This window comes from Marmota marmota, unplaced genomic scaffold, assembly GCF_001458135.2.
Source record: "Marmota marmota marmota unplaced genomic scaffold, marMar, whole genome shotgun sequence".
In the NCBI taxonomy this organism is placed as follows: Eukaryota; Metazoa; Chordata; class Mammalia; order Rodentia; family Sciuridae; genus Marmota; species Marmota marmota.
Genome location: NW_026000082.1, coordinates 40,645,762 through 40,666,107, shown reverse-complemented (window position 1 = coordinate 40,666,107; position 20,346 = coordinate 40,645,762). Strand labels below are relative to the sequence as shown.

The 20,346-nt window shown below is 54.7% G+C and overlaps 1 protein-coding gene across 3 annotated transcripts in view; it reads right to left on the bottom strand.

Moving 5' to 3' along the window:
• Positions 1-20,346, bottom strand: part of Capzb (capping actin protein of muscle Z-line subunit beta) — a 114,679-nt gene that overhangs the window by 20,925 nt on the left and 73,408 nt on the right. For all 3 annotated transcript variants that reach the window (XM_015485608.2, XM_048816214.1, XM_048816215.1), the window contains exons 3-4: positions 16,343-16,464; positions 11,435-11,548 (exon numbers count right to left, since the gene is read on the bottom strand). In XM_015485608.2, the coding sequence (XP_015341094.2) occupies positions 11,435-11,548; positions 16,343-16,464 (236 nt within the window). The remainder of the gene's footprint in view (positions 1-11,434; positions 11,549-16,342; positions 16,465-20,346) is intronic.

Sequence of the window (20,346 nt, the reverse complement as noted above, 5' to 3'; positions counted from 1 at the left end):
GAAGGAAATTTAAAAATTAACCCGCAATACCGTAAATCAACAAGCCCATAAACCTGGTTTTTCCACAGTCCCTTCCAGTCATTGTCCATGGCCTAATCTTTCCATGACATCCGCACGGCCACGGCACCGTGTCAAGCTCGGCCTTCTTCACCTGGCACCTCATCACTAGTGCTTTCCCACAGAGCTGCGTGAGCAACAGCTGGGACAGTATCCACGGCAGGATCCTCATTACAGCACATCTGACTTTTAATACAGAACTGATGGCAGCGGAGGTGGAGGCGACGCTGCTAGCCGCTGCCTTTGAAGGCGCACCCTCCCTGAGTGCATTGGGCGCGCTCTGTGGGGGTGGCAGGCGTGCCAGGACCTAGCCCGCTCAGCTATGGCCCGAACATCTCAACAATTCAGGAATGGACGTGTGCATGTACCAAAAGGGACCTGCAGGGACTCCAGCGGCCACAAGTCTCAACGTGATGTTCTAAGACAAAGCAGTGAGGACAGAGGGATCAGAAAGGGCCACACCAGCCTCTCTGGCGAGAGCTGTCCGGGCGGCTCCTTGCGTGGCGGGGCGGGGTGGGGTGTCTGCAGGGCACAGACGTCCCCCGTTGCACAGTTTATGGTTCTGTTCTGCGCGTGAAGCATTAATTAAAGAGGGACCTCAACAAGGTTTTGAAGATTTATTCTTACCTACTGTACTTTGATCACAATGACATGAAACAAGGAAAAAAATAATTTTTATGTGGTTCACATTTATGAGTTTTTACATAAAGGCTTTTGTGGGTATTTTAAGAATGTGCTAAAATGTTGTCTGAAACCACATGAAGCCATCTGAGGAGTCGCTCGCCAGAACTAACAGCACACACATGGAGGCACTTTTCTGGCCTTTGTGTCTTTAATGAGTCAAACAGCACTAATACTGTTTAAATGCTAACATGCTATTTCCACAAGGTGGCTCTGCCACTGCCAGCGACCTGCTCTGGGGCCTTTCAACGGGAATGAGGGATCCGATGTGGCCGGGCGCGGAGCAGGCCGTGTGGCTCTGCCCTGGGTGGGTAATTCTGGATCCCCAGCTCCCCACAGCCCTGGGCAGACTACCCAGCTCAGCAGAGCAGGCCTGCGGGGAGAGCCCAGAGTTCCAGCAGTGGGGTCTCTGCTCAAGTGGGTGGCATGAAGACGTCTGCTTGACATGGAGGCCCAAGATGAAAGTGGGGCTGCTCTTGGCCTCCCTTCCTGGTGGCACGTCAGGGAGCTCAGGGCTGGAGTCCAGGGCGAAGGACCTTCTCAAAGGCCTCGCCGTGAGCAGGACGACCAGCACAATCTCACAAGACCTCGGAAAAGTCACCTTGGACTGGAGCAGACTGTGGGGAGCCTCAGACAGTTCCAGGAAGACCCCAAGTGGTGAAGGACAGCGCAAGCCGGGCACAACTGGAAGTGGAATGCAGAGCCACCCGCTGCTGCTGTCCACAGAAAGTGAACTCCACCAACCGAGCTTCATTAGTTCCGCAGAGTCCTGGTGACTCCCAAGACCTCCCCAGCAAAGATGGACATCGGCTAAGGCAACGGACTGGCAGAGGATTCAGGAGCTGGGATGAAGGAGACCAGCCACTTGGGGTTGCAGCTCTAAGTCCCACCACTTGAAAATACTGTGACGATGATTACAACTAGGTTTCACAAGCCCCCAAAGAGCAGGTCACCAGGGGGCTCCTCTGTCCAGATGGGCTGGGGGCACAAGGCAAGACCTTGCTAGGCACTGGGCTGGGTTCACTCTCCACCATCCCCAGATCCCTGGCCCTGCAACAGCTAAGAGCCTGATGTGTCAATAAGAACAACAGAGGACTGGGTCATTTTCCCCTAAAAATCGCTCTTCTAGTTGATTAACGCCACAGTCAAATGTTATAGAGAGTCCATGCCCATAACTCTTCCCGCACAGGACTTGTGGGGAATGGAGGGAAAAGCAAAACATAATACCTCACACTTAAATTACCTACTTCATAAAAGCAAGAAGAAAATATTTTGGCCCCAAAAGCTTTATGGAGTGCTCGCAGCCGAGGAACGTGGAGACCTTGGATGGAAACTCGTTTTGGGAACCTGAGCTGTATCAGGGATCAGCCAATCCGCAGACCTGGCTGACGCCAGGCTGCAAATGCGTCGGATGGATGGGCCTGGAGTGGGCCTGGAAGCTGGCCTCCACTCCTCCCTAAGCTGCCTCCTGGGGTACTTACAGGCTGGATTCCAGGTTTGCATAAAAAGGCTCCTGGCAGGTAGTAAGTGCAATGCTAGAGCCGCCACAAGACAACCAAAGGGACAGACGTGCTGGGAAGGACGTTAGAGCACTGGCCTAGAACCCAATCCCACAGTTCTGGGGTTCACCCAGACGCAGCCTTTCAGCTGTTACCTGGCTGGGCCACCATCACAGGCTGGGCTCAGGCCAGGAGGCTCTGTAGACTTGGACCGCCAGCCTGACATCTAGGCTGCCTGCAAAGGCCCACAGACCTAGACAAGGGGGGGACATGGGAGGTAAGTTCTGCAGATGCTGGACAGGGGTCTCCTCTGGGATCAGCTTTATGAAACACAGCAAGAGGTAAGTACAAGGGCTGATTCGTGTTTTCTCATCTATAAAATCAAGGAGCTGGTCAGAGAGTCCCACCAAGCTCTGTGGCTGCACCAGGGGCCATATGAGCAGACCCTGAGCGCCACAGGCAGGTTCTAAACATCTTAATCAAGCCTCTGTCAGAGCTCTGCTCACTCACCTCCAGCGTTGGGGAGTTCGTCACATTGCTAAGGCAAACATTTGTTCTGAACAGCTCAAATAGTTCTCTCTGGGCTTGAATGACAACTTCTACCTTCTGTCTTCTAGAGCCACACAAAACTACTTGACGCCCTTTCCTCAAAGGTTTCTTCAGATATCTAAAGATGGCTTATAAAAACCCCAAGAGTTCTCTTCTCTACTACTTTTGTCACCTTCCTACTCTTTTGTCACCCCTCGTGAGCCAGGACAGTGAGTGCCTACTCTGGTTTCTCCCTCCTCAGCACCTCCAGGGTGACAGAAGGCAAGGACCGCCCTCACACCTGAAGCTCGCGCACCAGCACCTGGCTGGCGGGGGTGCTGCTCCTCGGACGCGGCCCAGACAGCATTCCTGCAGCCACAGCCGGCCTACGCGACACGCCGAGCCTGGAACGTTTCCCCACGTGTCGCCAGGGACTTGTCTCCCATCCCACCTTAAGGACTTGGTGGACTGGACCCCAGATCACTCTCCACGCAGGTCCATTCCACATCATTCTCACAGACCTGGCTCCACCGTTTCTACTTGTCTTAGTCCATATCTGCTGTCACCCTAGCCGGGCCACCTTTCTCGCAGGCTGTGGGGCTCAGGAACAGAGGTGCAGGGAGGAGTCAAGACAAAGAAGAATACAGCCACGTCCAGGCAGCGTGGAGCAGTCCTCCGCACTTCCTTCAAGTTGACAGGATTCAGGGGCTGCCAGGCTGCCTCAGGGAACAGATGAGGTGGGCTACCTGAAATGCCAGCCAAGAGTCCAGACTGAAACTGTCAGTGAAATCCACACAAGTGGAACCCTCTGTCTTCCGGTGCCAAGCTCACAGTCCCAGCTCTCAAGAGGTCTAAAGCTGGGAGATCCCATGAGATTGCCCCATTTTCTATCCATGTCCTTGGGTCATGGATGTGGTCTCTTCTGTTTCTGAGATTTCCCTAAACAAACAGCAGGAGCAAGACCCGTGATAAGTGGTCATGGAGGACTTTTCACTGTGGACATGGTGAGGACAGGGTCAAACAGGCACAACTCCCAGGCTTGAGGACCAATTTCATAGCAGAGAGGGAGAACAAAACCCAGACAGTGCCACCCACTGCGGGCTGAGGTTCTGGCTCAGACAGTACCTTTTGGTGCCTTCCCAGCCTCCGGCTACAGCAGCAGTTGCTTCTTCTGATCATCTTAAACACCCTTACAACATAAGGGAAAAACCTCCAACTTGCTTGGAGAGGCATCTGAGGCCTGGCCACCGACTACCAGCAGAAGGCCACGATGACAAACGGCTGGACGGAGGGATCTCTTCCTATGCTGGTTGTGCAGGCGCCCGAGCAAGGGCTGCACCCAGGAAACGAGCTCCCTGAGACAGGAGGGAGGTGACCAAGAAGTGCTGGCCTTGGTGGCCGTCTATTTTCATCAGGCTCATTCCTTCCGAGCCGGGTGGGGGACACCGACAGCCTTGACGTGTTCTGAACTGCCAGGAAGTGTCCATCAGAAACCCAAGGTGCTGCGTGCGGTGAGCAGGGTCCCCATCTCCACAGCGGGAGGCCAGGCGTGGCTCCACACAAACAGAGCCAGAGCAACACGGGGCCTCGGGCTGCCCTGTCCACACCTGAGGGTGAAACCTGATCACTCTTGTGTGTGTGTTGAGGCCAGCTGTTTTCACCAGGAAACGTGCCCCCGAGGCTGCCCATGTACACGGGACAGGTATTGTGCAGAACTCCTCCAGCGCACACAGGTGCAACAATCCCTTGAGCAAACATACCGACCGGCTTAGGCATGTGCGACTTTAATGCCAGTTGCACTTAGAATCGCACATCTGGACCACGGCTGTCGCTCTTTACAGCCTCTTTATGAGGCTTTTTTTACTTAAAGGAAAAAAAAAAATGAAGGCCTCTTTGGAAACAATGGCAGGGCTGGACGGGCCGTCGCTCTGCTCTGGTCTCTGGTTCTGTGCTTTGCCTGAGCACCCACACCCAGCACCAGCACCACCACGAGCGCCCTGTCGGTGGACAACACGTGGAAAGGCTCTGGCCCCGTTCAGCCATCCATCAGCAAGTCCACAGGGAAGACTTCTGGGGCTTCAAACCACCACTATCATCCAAAGCTGCCACTTTTGAGGACCTATGTTGGACCAGGAACCATGTACACTTTATTTCAGAGTTAAGACAACTGTAGGCCAGAGATAGAAGGGAACCTGCCCAAGTCAGAGAGCTGAGGAACAGGCGGCTGGGACAGGGCGTCTGGTGTGGCTATGGACCAAGGCCTATGGACCAGCCCCACACTTGAGCTGCCTTGTGAGACATGCCAGCAGTGGAGGGCACACCATAGCAACAGGACAGCTTCGGCCTGCAAGTTAAATGTGCATACACAGCCGATGCACGCCCATGGCCTTGAGGAGGAGGAAGAGGAGTCTGCTCGGTAGCCAGGAAGCCAAGCACACCACTGACCCCCACTGGAAATTCTGGACAGGAGAGCCTCCACCTCAAAAAGCCTCTGCAAGACCTTGATACTTCCACCTAGTGGCCTTTCATCACAGTAGTCTGGGAGTCAGCCTAGCTAGGGGACTGCAGAGGCTCTGGCAGGACTAGGACCTGATCACAGGAGGGCATTGGTCCCTGCTTCCGGGAAGAATTTTTGTCACAGCACATAAAACTGCAGAAACCCAAACGCGACTGTGTGCCATATGATCACAGGAACCCAGGAATCCTGGAGAAATCCGAGTCCTGCTGATGTGGGGGACCATGTTTACAAAAGAACTTGTTTTCCTCACTCCTGTTTTCCATTTAACTTTCTTTTAGCAGATGAAAAGCAGACAGTGCAGCCAAGGCAGCCTCAGGACGCCAGCTGCGGAGGCTACAGTGGGTGCTGTCACTAGTCCCCAGAGAGGGCAACACGCGGCTTCTCCTGCCTAGATTCCCTCTAGCTCTGGGAACTGCAGCAGCTGCTCACTTTCTAAGCTGAAGCTCACTGGAGAGCGGGAGGCAGGCTCCCTCCACTTCTCCAGGCCGGGAGCTTCTCTGGATGGTCTCCGTGCTCAGTTGACATTAAGTGCAGCGAGTCTGGGGTCCTGCTGCTTCCAGAACTTTTGTGCAGGTCCACAGCTGAGGCAAGCGGAGGCCCACAGCAGGCAGGGAGTGCTGAGGCCTCTGCATGGCTGGAGATCAACAGCACGTGACAAACCACCACCAATCAGACATCCCACAAGCTGAAAGCCAGAGATGACCCGACAGGCTCCACCTGCTGTCCCTGGGGCACAAGGGGACAGCATGTGGTGCCTGTCATGAGATCGCTCTGGAGATCTTTAGATCCAAAAGAAGGTCCCATCTCTGGGCTAGGAAAGGACACACGCCAATGTGAGGGGCCGAGGAGGGCAGATGTGCCATGCCCAGTGGACTCTCCAGCTCTAGAACTTTCTCGCATATTCTCCTTTGGCTGGTGTGACTGCTCTTGGCTTCCCCCGCCCAGGTGGGGCTCTGCCTCCCAAGATGGAAGGTCCCTGGAGGTGGAAAGCCTCAGGCCTCAAACCTCAGCTCTTCACCAACCACTCTTTCCTGCCCTGGCTTCTCGGCTCTGGACATTAGCACCAAACCTGAGGCCTCAGAATGACACCCAGGTCTGTATGTCTCCCACTACCCAAGCCCCGCTGTGGCCTTACTTGTTAGACCACAACCACCTAGAACCATCCCCGTGGGCTCTCTACTGCCCAGAGCACTGCCCTGGCCACCCCCGCCAGGTCTGTGGCTGTGTGGCCTCAACAGCGCTTGAGGTTTAAGGATGCATAAGGAAGCACAGGACCAGCACGGTGCTGTCCTCAGGGCCAAGAAACTGGAATGAAGGACACAAAGCCAAATCCGCTGAGGGACAGCACACCCAGGCAGGAGCCAGAGAACCCAGGCACCAGCTTGCACACTCCTCAGGAGCCACCCAGTGCATGTGACACTATGGCTATGCAGCAGAGGCTGCGTGGAGGGCGGGTGCCCAGGACTCTGCATATTAATTTACGCATGCATTAAACCCTGAGACCCCTGGAAGGCAGACAAGTTCAGACTGACCCCCATCTGCGAGCCACTTTCATCAAGCAGGCAGGCCTTGCCCGCAGGCCTCTGGAAGGAGTGTCCCAGGCCTGCTGAGCCCGCTCTCACCTGTGGGGGCCACCTGCACGGCCCCCAGAGTTGCCCTCAGCCGCCTCCCCCATGCCCTGACTGCTCCTCCTACCGCAGCCCCCTGCTCGCCTCGCCGGACGGCACAGCGTTGTTCACTGGCTCTTTTCCTCCGTGCGCCTCTTCAGCTCTGCTGAGAAGCCTTGGGAGGGCAGGGCCAGGTCGATGCCATCGAGGCTGCACCTGCAGCGTGGGGCCCCGTCCCTGCGAGAGTCTAAGGAAAGGTGGCTCCCCTCATCCACACATGGCGGTCTGCAGGCGTCCTCACCGTGCCCCAGGGTGGACCCAGCAGGAATCAGAACTCCAGTCTCTGGACAGCTTTACTCGAGGTCTTGTGGCTGGTGGCCAACACGGCCTTCCAGCACGGCCAGCGACATGAGTGGCCCACCTCACCAAGTCTGCTGCCCAAACAGCCCCACACCCACCACTGTAAGCAGAGAGAGGGGGACATCTCTACAGACAGCTGCTGCGGAATCACGATGCTGCCACCCTGGCAGCCCGAGGGTGCCACCTGACTGTGAGGGATTGCAGTGGCAGATACCTCACGACAGCCTTCCAGCCTCACAGAAAAGGCAAGAAGCAGCTCAGAGAGGGTGACCAAAGCCACTCAGCAGAACAGCCTAAAGTCCAAATCTCTTTTAAAGCCAAGGTCCTGCCTGTTCTGGCAGGTCTCAGATCACGGTGAGGGTCTGGACCTCCTGCATGGGAGGCCCTCTGCGCCTCAGCTACTGCCTCTCACGCTTCTGCAGGTTTCCTCAGACCCCTTCCCCGAACACCCACTATTTGCAATTCTGCACAGTCCTGAAACAGTGCTCATGTCACCCCTAGGTACCCAGGGGCTGGGAACATACAGTTTCAGGGACCCAGCGAGACCAAGACGACAAACTTCACATACTAATATGGGTGTCCCACCCCTCCTGGGCCAGGGTAGCTCAAATGTCATTAAACCAGAGAGGTAGAAGCCTGAGAAGGCCCATTTACCAAGCACCTGGATGCTCCTGAGAGACCCCGGTTCTGGGACTGCCCCAGGGATACCAGCTTTGTTTTACTCTATAAACTTCTTCCAGACAAGGAGGGTAGATTAGAAAAGCTAATTAAAGCTTTTGAAGTTTATCTCAAACCCCAAACAAGGAAGAACACCAAACGCCTCCCCGCCCTGCTCCTCCACCCCCAGACTCTGGCCTTCATTAAGTCTTGATTTCAATCAATTGCACACACACCCACTAAAATTAACTCAGAAGGCCAATAAATTACATCCACATGTTTCAAAGTATTATCTGCTCCAAGCCAAGGGCCGAGGATTGCAGGGCATGGGGCACGATGGCTGGCAAGGATGGCAGCTGTCATCTTTAGAAGGGAGCGGTGTCAGCCCCTTGGGTTAGAATATCTGATCCCAGGCAGAACCTGGCCAACAGAGGCCAGGCGAGACCCAGTGAGCAAGCTGGAGCAACCGGGCTCCCTGCTTTCCCTGGAACTGGAAGTGTCCACGTGCTGACCCTGGGGCTCGTAGCAGGCCCGTGGCTCACCTCTGGTTTCTCTGGCAGCTGTGAGCACGTGGCTTGCATTGGAAGCTCCATTTCTAGGTCCTTCTCCCTCAGGTCACAGCATGAGGTTCCACAACCAAGGGGCTACACCATGCTTGGACCTCACAAGCAAATTGTGATGTGGCAGCCATCCTGGGGCTTGGGGGACAGGGTGAGAACAGCAGAGGCTGGGACCAGGGTGGAAGTAACGAAATTCAAGACGACTCAGAGTAGGCGATTCTGTTGTCCAAGCCTCACCCTCTACAAAATATACCCATCGTCTCCCAGCTTCGAACAACCTGATCCTCTTACTCTAAAAACAGGACTGTCTGAGGAGTGCCATCAACAGCTGCTTGACAGATGCCCTCACGGGGAAAGGACCATGTGCTCCTTCTGCCCGGGACTGACTGAGCTGGGGGCACCAGGTGCACGGAGACCCAGAACTCCTAGGCTTTAAAGGAGTCATGCTGGACACCCGGCTTAGCTTCCTGGGCTCCCACTTGCCTCCTGTCCACTTGGGGGAAGAGCCACACTCCCAGCTGCCAGCCTCAGCCCACAACTGAAAATGCTGTGCACAGGCTGAGAGGAGGATCCATAGGAATCCCCACAGGAATTACAAGCCAGAGGGCCTGAAAGCCAGCTGTCCCCAGCCCCAACCGCGTCACTGACCATACCGATTCCACATGCGGGTTATTGGCTCCAATTCCCTGCAAAGTCAAAGCCTTGACAGAGATCAAAGCTGGGGCCTGAAGCGAGGCCCTCGGGGAGACAGCAAGCAGCCCTTGTCTCTGAGGGGTGGTGTGGGCCGAGGCTGCCTGGTGTGCATCGTGGTTCCCCCCCCATGTCTCCCGGGCTCACTGCCACCTCCTTCCACAGAGAACCTCAAGTAAAGACAAGGTTAAAGGGCTTATGATAAGGGACAGGGAGAGAGGCCTGGAGCTCGACTCCACTGTGCACACAACATGCTGTTGGAGCACCCCCGCCATCTCCACAGACAGCAGGGTCAGGGCTGCTGTTGCTTGTCTGGGGGAGGAGGGGGGCACGTGTGCATGCGAAGTCTCTGTGAGCAAGTCCAGTGTGGCCTTCTGGTTGAAAGGGAAGTGTAGTCCATAAACATGCAGCCCCTTCCCCCTCAAGAAGGACTCTGAGTCCTGCAGGGCTGAGTCTGGCTGCTCCCCATCATCTGATGGGTGGTCGAGGGGCCCAGCACAAGCCATGAGTGGTCTTAACTCTAGTTAATCTACAAGATCCAGGGATCCCAAAGCACTGGGACTGTCCCAGGCGGTGGGGCGCAGGCCAGTTTCAGTCTGGAGCTGGCCTGGGAACAGCAGCTTCGCTTGCTTAGCCCTCGTGACACAGCACTGGGTCTGTCTTGCTCCGGCGGCGGCGGTGACTCTCAATCATGCCTTTTCTTTCTGGCAGGGTGAGTCTGCCTGAGGATCTGGTATCTCCCACCAGGCCTGGCTCTCATGTAGCTGCCCAGAGTGACCATGGCCAGCAGGCATGAGGCGGCATCGGATGAGCTGCCTCCTCCCTCAGAAGGATTTTTCCTTTGCCTGAGCCCATTTGCCAATGTGAAAGGGTGACTGGAATAAAGGCGTAGGCCACTACACCTGGCCTGTGTGTCAGATCTTGATAAGTATCCCTTTCCATCCCAAACTAGCTTCTGAAAGACATTTTTTTAGCCTGGCACTGTGGCCACATCTGTAATCCCAGCAACTCAGGAGGCTGAGGCAGGAGGATAGTGAGTTCAAAGCAGTCTCAACAACACTGAGGCGCTTAGCAACTCAGTGAGACCCTGACTATAAATAAAATACAAAATAGGGCTAGGGAAGTGGCTTAGGGGTCAAGTGCCCCTGGGTTCAATCCCCAATACCCCCAAAAAATTAAAAGGAAAAAAGACCGGGTGCAGCTCAGTTGTAGCGTGCCCTGGGTGCAGCCCTCAGCACCCCAACCCCCGACACAGGTTCAGCTGTTCCGATGTACCATTTCTCTTATTTTCATTTTCTTGCCTACATTTGAGACCAGAGTCAGTCAACTATAGACCCAGGGCCAAATCCCACCCTCCTCAGAGCTAGGGAGGTAATTTTTAAATTTATTATGGGTTATTAAAAAAAAAAAAAAAAAAAAATTAAAAAACCACAAAGAATGACCCTGGTGTCCTGCAAAGCCTGGAAGGCTCTGTCCAGCCTCCTGCGGGAGGAAGCATGCCGACCGCCATCCTCCAGGAAGGGACGGGGACTGAGCTAGTACTGCATGTTGTACGGTTTCATGATATTTTTGGTATAGAATTTACCATGTGAGAGGACAGCCAGTCTCCTCTGGAGCCTGATTAAGTGACCCATCGTTCTGGTGGTGTGGTGGCGGTAGGAAAGATCAGACAGGAGCAGAAGGGAATCTAAACAGATTAGCAACCACACTTTCTCAAGGCAGGGGCCAAGGCTAGATTCAGCTGTCAGTCTGGAATGGGGTTCAGCTGTCAGTCTGGAGTGGGGTGCCGCAGCTCCACTGCCCAGTAGTCAAGATGGCAGCAGGCCTCCCAGCTCCCTGAGCATGCGGTTGGTAAAAGGCAGGTCTCTGGAACTGCATCTAAGGATGAGTCCTGCCTCTGCCACTTGCCTTGGACAAGTACCTAAACAGTTTTGCCTCTTAGTTTCTTTATCTGAAACATGGGGACTAACATAGCTGTGACATTGTGAGGTCTTGAGACCATATGTATGCAAAACATCTGGCTGTGTCTTGCACGCAACAGGTATATCTCAATGGTGCTTGCTGTGGTTATGAACTGTGACACAGAGTGACACACAAGTCTGCAGAAGGTGGCATTCTGTGGTGAGTGGTCAAGAGCTGACTCAATTACAAAAATATGGTGCCCGCACCCTGCCATGGGTGGTCCTGACCTTCACTTAGGCAACAGACCCAGGGGAGACGGCTTGACCTGGCCACTTGTTAACCTTGAGAGTGAGGTGCAAGGGCAGGGGCACTCACAGGTCTCGGTACTGGTCAAAGGCATTGTTGGCCTCCACTTCTAGCTTTCTCAGCCGAGCAGATGGCATGGCCCCATCTTCCAAAGGAGGATCGTACTTGTTACTCCATGGTGACCTGGAGGGAAGAAAGGAGGGGCGGTCACTGATCAGTCCAGGGAGAAGTTGCCATTGAGCAACAAGCCTAAGTCCCAGCTGCCTGAAATTTCAGAGGCAAAGCCATTACCTACAGCAAAGATGTCTCCAGGCCCTGGCATCCAAGAGGGCTCTCCAGAGGTGTGCAGAGCAAAGGCCCAGAGTGGGAGGCCCCCCTGCAACTGCGTAACAGCAGCATGTTACTTGGTCTGAACCTCATCCCTCACGTACCAGGGCTGCTTCACAGGGATGCTGCGAGGGACTCTCAGTGTCAAACCTGGGTGGCAGCCTGGCCTACAGGAAGTGCTCACCTGTCAGCTTTTCCCTTCCCACTAAGTTTCCTTTTTGTTCATCAACGGACAAACCCTCCTCCCTGACCTGCTGGCGGCTCTAGATAAACTGCTCCCAAGACCTTCTTACATAGTAAGTAGTAAGAAGAGAGTAAGTAGTAAGAAGAGAGCCGTCAGGTGGCAGCAGGCAAGAGAGTCAGATCCAACCGGGAAATGCTGCAGACGTTAGAAAACCTGGGCACAGGTGCTGCCTGGTGGCAGAGGCAGTTTCCCAGCACCCAGGGGCTACTCACACAGAAGACTGGATGAAATGAGAGCCAGCCTCTCTTTTCCCAGTCCAAAGACTTACAGCACTTCTTAGAATGTATTCTGCCCCATCAGGAAAGCATTTAGTCAGACAGAGACCTGGGAGGGCTTAAGGAAAAGGTTCCTGCAGGTGGCATTCACAGGGTTGGGTGTTGAGAGGAATGGAATTAGAAAGGTGATGTGGGAAGGGTCTGATGCCTGAAGGAAAGGTGTTATCACCTCTGAGCCCCAGTTAAAAGGAATTCTATGTACAAGTCTTTCTTCCTGGTAACTGAGGCTCTGGCAGGAAGCTATGTCAGCAAATCTTGCTGAAAACAGAACTAGACTAAGCATCCTCAGGCAGAGTCGCTGCCTTCTCAGAGGCTGCACCATAAGAGAAGGGTCTCCAGGCAGCAGCTGCTGACCACCCAGAGCAAGAGCCTTAGGGCTGCCGATCCCGCCCTGCTCACAGAGCTGGTGGAGACTCTGCACAATGGGAAACTCCGTGGTTGCCCCAGGACCAGCCCTACGACCAGCACGAGCTAACGGTCACACTGGATGTGCACATACGAGCCGGGGCCCAGGTGGCCTGGACAGGGACGGCGCCTCTCCCTTCCTGAGCTTGGGTGGATATGCTGGCTCCTGTCCTGGAACTTGCTGGTTCATCCTTGGAAAACTGCCACCAGATGGAGCCCACTGTGAGGACGGGAATGTTCTATATCGGCCTTGGCCGACAAGACAGCCAGGAGCCACACAAGGTTTCCAAGTACTGGAAACGCAGCTGGTGATACCAGGGGGCTGCATCTCCATCTGAATGACCTTAAATCTAATAGCTGACTTTTGGGCTCCAGCTCCGAGGGGGAGGCCTCTCCTGTTCTGTTCTCCACTGGTTTCTCAGCACCTAGAACACGCCTGGCCTCTACCCCATGCTCGTTAAAAAGCATTAATAGAAGAATTGCACTTTCTTCCCCTGAAAAGCAGATGGGACCACTCCCTCCACCCAGATGTGGACTGTCACTGTCACTGAGGTCCTTGCCCTGCCTGGACCGCAGGAGTCTCTGAGAAAGAGGGCAGGGGATGTCTGCTTCAGCACCCACCACTGCATTAGCTTCAGGGAAGGCTGCCAGATCCCTGTAGCAGAGCCCTGCAGACAGTCCCCCAGCCAACAGAGACAGCGGCTACCTGTTCTGCTCAGGGACACACACGCATCTAAAAACAAAATAAAACTGGGCATGGCTGCGCATGCCCATGGCTGAAGCCCAGGATGGGACCAGCCAGGGAACACTGTGAGGCCTCTCTCAAAGCCTCTTTTCAGATCTCAGAGACAAGGGTGCAGGTGAAGCTGTCAGTGCCACCACTGTTCGCCTGAAACGAGGCCTGGTCCCCCTAGGAGGCACAGCGGGTGAGAGCCTGAACTCCCACTTCCGCCTGCTCCTCTGGGACTCTCCTCATGACTGGGTGTTCCCACAGTTAAAGGGCTGTCACCGTCCCTGGGCCTGAAGACCTGCCCACTATGGCAACGTGAGGAGACATGAGAGCCCATCCTCTTGCAGACCGGGGCCTGCAATTTTCAAGAGGTCTGTAGCTCACAGTTCTTGCGGCTCACAGACGACAGCATTTCAAGCCGTCAGTCCTGGAGCCAGGGTAATTGTAGCTGGGGGAAAAATCATAACATTACCCAGAATATTCTTAGTGGAAGGGGCACTCAGAACACATTTAAGAGCTTAAATGGAGGCCATTTGAGAAAAGACAGATGGACAGGAACGCTTAGATTTCAAAAGTCAGGCCTTTCATTTCCCCCCGAGAAGGCTTTTTGTTTCAGCTAACAGGTTTCAAACAGCGCTGCTGGCAGCAGCCACACCATAAGGATCTTATTTAAGCGAACGATCAAACACAGGATGGAAATGTGTGGAGAAAATCAGAAGACCTTGAAGTTTCAAACTGAGAAGGGGAGAGAGGAAAGACAGCCTCTATGAAGGCTCAGCTCCCTAGAGCCCACTGGTGCCTCATGGGGGGCACCCTGGAGGGGCTGCTGGGCTGGAGCCTAGCTGGGAGCGGACACCACCCTATGCTTTACAGGTTCCCACGCTACCTTACGCAGGACTCTGCGGTGGAAAGAAACATAACCATCAAACGACTCAGCTCAAGGACCACTTCTCCCAGGAAGTCTCTGAGCCCGATGCCAGGGCTCAGGAGATGCCAGGGAGCACACGCTCCCCGGCCTTTCAGACCACCCACCACGGCCGCTGGATGTCTCTCTCCAAGGGTTGTTCCTCCCATCTCCTTGGAGGCTCCCGAGGATTGCCCCTGAACACTGTGCTGTGAACTTACCTGCCAAGGGCTACGTCACCAGCTCTATGCAGGACGTCTACAGTTTTCTCTCCAGCCCCAACCCCTCTCGGGAAACTCAACCGTGTATGTGTGCCCATCTGGCATCTCCACTTCGATCCAAGGTCACATCAAGCATGAAGTGTCCCCAGACCTGTTCTTGCTTGAGCTGTCTTTCTTTCTAGCAACAGTGGCCCCACTTTCCAACTGCCCAGGCCCAAAGCCTGGCACCACCCTTCACATTCACCCTCTCCACCCTCTGCCCACCTTATGGCACCCATCTCAGTTGCATCCTGCTCCCCATCAGGAGCCTGAAATAGGCCAACTGACACTCTGACTCACTTCCACTGAAGATAAGAAGGAAATACGTATAAATTAAACCTTTTAAATATATGATGAGCCCTACGCTGATCCACAGCTTGTGTGCTATTTCTTTTGATTTCCCCGAGAAGCCTCGGCCTGCCTTCCAGGTCTTGTGTGCCTGCCCCACCACGCCTCTGATCTCATCTCCCACCCTCACTGCCTCCGGGTCCTCTGCCAGCCCCACCCAGGGCCTTAATGTCAGCAGAGCTCTTCGGCTGACCTGTGTGTGACTGAATTCTTTCCTTACAGGTGAGTCTTCCCTCTGCAGCCGTCTTGTCCTCTGCTTTCTTTGGCAGCAATTTCAGAGTCTGTATTACTTGTGCGTGTGCTGTCTGGCTTCCTCACTAGGATCCAGACGCCACAGGAGAGAGACTCAGAGCAGTGCTTGGTGCACAGGACATGCTCAGAGAAAGATGCCACCACTCGTTCTGCTGCACGCACGAGTACTAAACTATTACTGTGTTATAGATGAGAAAACAGCCCAGAGACAACAACTGATTTGTCAAAGTCCCGGTGCCCTGGGGAGCAGTGCTGGCCTGCAGCCCACACAGGCCGACTGCAAGTCGTTCTTCCTGCTTCTACTTACACCCCTGGCACTCCCTCCAGCAACAGCACTAGGCTGAAGTCCCAGGACTGAGGCCAGGTGGTCTCTACTAAAACTGCAGCACACTGTGTCCTCCACCGTTCTCGAAGCATGGAGATACGGGACTGCGTTAGGGATTCCTACTCTTAGGAATAACTTCCACATCCCCTTAAAAACCCAGATCAGCCAAGCATGGTGGTGCATGCAGCACACCTGCAATCCTGGCAACCAGAAGGCTGAGGCAGGAGGATCACAAATTCAAGGCCAGCCTGGGCAACTTAGCCCCTTTCTCAAAATAAAAACTAAAAAAGGTGGGGATGTGGCTCAGTGATGGAGTGCTTTTGAGGCCCTGGTTTCAATCCCCAGCACTGAAAAAACCAAAAAGAAGGCTAGAGCTCACCGCTTCCTTCAACAAGTCCTCCTGGAGCTGTCAAATTCTCCTGGAGCTGACCATGGCTTCCTCTGTGCCACCTCCAATCTCTGGACAGGCTACAGGGTCAACCCACACAGTCACCAGAGGCTGCCTGTGTCTCCCAGGACAGGGGCTAATGTCAACTTGGCTATTTAGAGCCCAGAGCTTGGTGGTGGGAAGAGGAGGGAGAGGTGCGTATCTGACAGAGCTGGATCCCTTAAACACGGACCCCAAGTTCAGGGCACCCATCACCTGCACACCGCCTCTCTCCCATCAGACTGTGAGAGTCGTGAGGCGATCACAGAGGCACTCTGCACACACCTGCTTGTTGAGAGGATGAAGAGCCAGACGGAGCCAGGGAGGGGGGAGGGAGAAGGAAGAGAGGAAATAAGAGGACAGAAAGATAGACAGAGAGAGGGGTGGCTGGGCCCCAGCCAGCCCGGTGGAGTCCAGGGTTCTGAGCTGCAGCAGCAGGTGGCGATGGCGGCCCTGTGGCACTCCTGGGTGTGAGCTCACCTATAAGAGTCCCCATCTCTGTTGTAGTCACACAATAGGTAATCCTTTCCCACCACCTTGTCTCTGGCAATTTTCAGTGGCTGGTCAACAGAAGACAGGAGATCTTCACATAGGCTGGGGACCTGGCAGAAAGAAAGGAACAGACAGCAACAGTGGTTAAAATAATACTTTGAATTCAGGTGGGAGAGCAATAACCATAGCCATCTTGTCAGTACGTTTAACATCTGGCCCTTGGTGCCCTGCCAAAATTACAGGCCTGTTTTTTTTTTCTTTTCCACATGTGCCTGAAACCAACTGTGTCCCTCTATAAAGAAACCTGCTCTTGAATTACAGTGGAGCGTGATTTCCAACACAGACCTCCTTCTACAAGCCCTGTGCAGCTTTAATTACCGGGTCACCGGGTGGTCTAGGAAGTGCAGCGTGTGGCTGCGTGGTATTGGTCTCTGGTGGGCAAAGCACAAGCTCAAGTCCTGAGAAGAAGGTAAACATTTCAAACACTCAGGAATCCAAAGAACGCGGAGAGGAGCAGCCCCGGCTGCTGGAGCACTCCCACGGGCCGTGCTGGCTGGGGTTTCCAACACTTTCCGGGCGCCTGGCCAAGCACCACCGACGGGCTCCTGCAGTCAGTCCTAGCTGTGGGAAGGTGGCTTCGCAGTGGCCTCCTACGGCGGAGTTGCAGCTGGCTCATCTGAGGACAACCCCATGGCCGGGGCCAGGCAGGAAGGAACCTCACGGCACGTGCTGCCGATTCTGACCAGGGCCTTGCTGGTGCGGAGGCCGCTGGCTGTCCCTCCAACCCAAACATCCATTTCCACCCAAGTTTTCTGGGGGTGGGGGTTGGGGGGCAGCACTTTGCTGGGCAGAGCCAGCTTCCTTCAGGTTCGTTTCAGAGGTGGGCTTGTGGGGGTTCACCGTGTCACTTACCACGCAGTGGTAACGATGACCATGACCCTGCATCCAGGACCCTTCCCAGTGAAAAAGTGGAACCCTGGGGCACAGACAAGCAGCAGAGCGACCGACAGCAGGTGGTTCCCGTGCTCCTCCTGAAGGCCCTGCCCCCTGAAGACAGGCCATGACTACTGCCACCTGAGACAACCGGCCTCGGGCCACCAGCCACACCGCGGTACATTAAAATCCAGAGTGCAAAGCACTACCTGGCAAAACCGGAGGCCAGGAGCCTGCCCTGAGGTTCATAGGGATTCCAGCCTTGATGACACGGCGTGACTTTCAAGGTCAAGTCTGGAGACAACATCCCCCTACTGCCACTTCCAGGTGCCAGGCGTGCCACACACCATGCTGGTGCTCTGCATACTTGAAATCTCACACTCGCCTTGAAGTGTGTATGTCACCCCCATTTTATGGACTAGAGCACTGAGGCCCAGAATCATTAAGTTGCCCAAGGGCCACACAAGTAAGGGGTGGAGGCAGAAACTAAATCCAGGGCTACGTGACTCCAAAGTCCCTGCTCCTCCCACTCTGTACCCCTGAATTCTAAGGGGAAGGACGACATGCCAAAGGCACCAACAGCACCCCCACAGGCCCACTGCTGCTCAGCTATGGCTACAAAGCCCTCGGCCTGCGAAGTCCTGGCTGTGGAGGGGGTGTCTAACAGCTTCCCTCAGAGGAGCTTCCTTCCCCTGGGGCCCCAGCTGGTGCCTGGAACTGCGGTCACTCCACCAGGCTGAGGCCCTGGGGACAGGCCTCTGACTCCACCACCAACCAGAGGCCTCCCTCCCGGGCAAGTCACTGAATGTACTTTCCCACTGAGACCACAGGGTGACTCAGAGGACTCAGAGGCTCACAGTCCTCAGGTGGCGGTCATAGGGGTGAGCACACAGGGCATACCCCTGCCCTCCCTGGCTGCCATCCTTAGATGGCAACACCAGCCTCGACCGTGGCAGAAGCCGTCCCTCCGCTCCACCCCTGGCTGCTTCCTCACCTGGTTCTGCCAGAGGCGGCCGTCCCCCTTCTCCCCACTGAGGCGACAAGACATGGGATTTGGCATAGAAGAGGCTGATTCCACTCCCGCCCAAGAGGGAGTACTTCAGCAACGTCTTCCTAACGTTTATACGAACTCAAACTACTTGTTTATTGGTCTTTTTTTTTCTGGTCTCCCTCACTGGGCTGTAACTTCCACCTGGGCAAGGACTGCGGGTGTGTTCACTGCTGTGCTCCCAGGGCCCACACTGTATGTGACACGGGCACAGGGGGAGACGGGCAGGCAGGCAGCGGGAGGAGCTCTACCACGCGCGGCCTCCTAAGCTCTGACTGGCTTTATTTTTAAATTAATAGACGGCACACCAAAGAACTAAAATTTACTTGTCAAGAATTTGGGGGCTGGGGTGGTGGCTCAGTGGTAGAGCGCTCGCCTAGCACATGCGAGGCCCTGGGTTCGATCCTCAGCACCACATAACAATAAATAAAACAAAGGTACTGCGTCCATGTACAACTAAAAAAATTAAAAAAGAATTAAAATTTTGATGGATGTCAACAACCGATTCCACCCGTGGTTCTAGCTGGGCATCCTCAGGCCTGACCCAGCGGGACAGCAGCAGAGAGGAGCCTTTACTGAAGCTCCGGGGGCTGGGGCGGGGGCCAGCGGACCCGGGTGTAGGTTTTAAAGACAGAGTCGCACCGAGTAGCCCAGACTGGCATCGAACTCATGATCCTCCGCCTCAGCCTCCCTAAGCAGCTGGGATTACAGGCATGAGTCACTGTGCCCAGGTGCTGGTGGTTTTGTTTTGTTTTTAAAGGGATAGGGTCTTGCTATGTTGTCCAGGCTGGCCTCAAACTCCCAAGATCAGATGATCCTCCTGCCTTGGCCTCCAGAGTAGCTGGGACTACAGGTGCATGCTGCCGTGCGTGGATCAACTCTGGCATTTTAAATACCTGACCTGGTACAGCCACAGCAATGGTGCAAAGATTTGAGAACTCATAGACCTGGGCTCTGGCCTCTGCTCGGTTTATGAACTCATCAAACACAGTGTGAGCCACACCAGAGACTAACCACCCCTGAAGATCTGAGCCTAGGCTTTTGAGAGTCCACAGCCAGGTTCAGACAAATCTCAGACATAACAGACATTTACACAAACCCCCCAGATTGTGGCAGTACACAGAAAAGTCCCGGGGCTCATGAATGGCTTATGATCTGCCCCACTATCAAAAGGACCCTGGCTCTTCTCCACCCACACGGTATCACTTCTAGCATAAACGCTCAAGCTGGGCCATGTTTTGGTGTTCCATTGCTACCAGTCCCGTTTCTTTTCCTGCTCTGAATAACGATGCTATCATCATTGCGGGGAAGAGAAAGTGTGAACCTGTGGTGTGCCCACAGATATGTGCCAGAGCAGGTACCCAAAGGTGCACCATCATGACCTGGCACCAACTTCCAGTCCTGCCCAACGATCTTCCCTCCCTCCGCTCTGGCCAAACACCGGCCCACTCACTGCTCACTCAATGGTACAGGTGTGCACATGCGCCTGCCACCTAAAGACCCTCCCCCATTAAGGTCTGATGCATAGAACACAGGACGGCCAGTTTAAATCTGAATTTCAGATACACATGAATACTTTAACCTGATGTCCCAAATGTCATATGGGACATGTATTTTATTTGCTAATCTGGCGACCTAGCCCCTTGCCTCTTGAACCCCAGTGTCACTGACCCAGCCCAGGCTCCAACTTCTCCACCAGGCCGCCCGCAGGGACCCTCTTGCTCCCGGGTGGCTTTCCCCTCGCTGCCGTGGGCAAGCACTCTTCTCCTGCCCGGTGCCTCTCATGTTTCATCCTCAGCTGATTCTGCGTCCACAGAGGCCAAGGCAGGCTCTGCAGACCCTGATGCCCCACATGCAGCCCCAGTGTTCAGTCTGTGTTTATTCCCCGGGAGTGGATGATCCCCCTGTGGTCTGAGGTATCACTGGGAACCAGACGATGGCAGTTTACCCCCCTGTCATCTAGTCCACCACGAACAACTCTTTCTCCAGGCTTACCCCACCCTCCACTGTG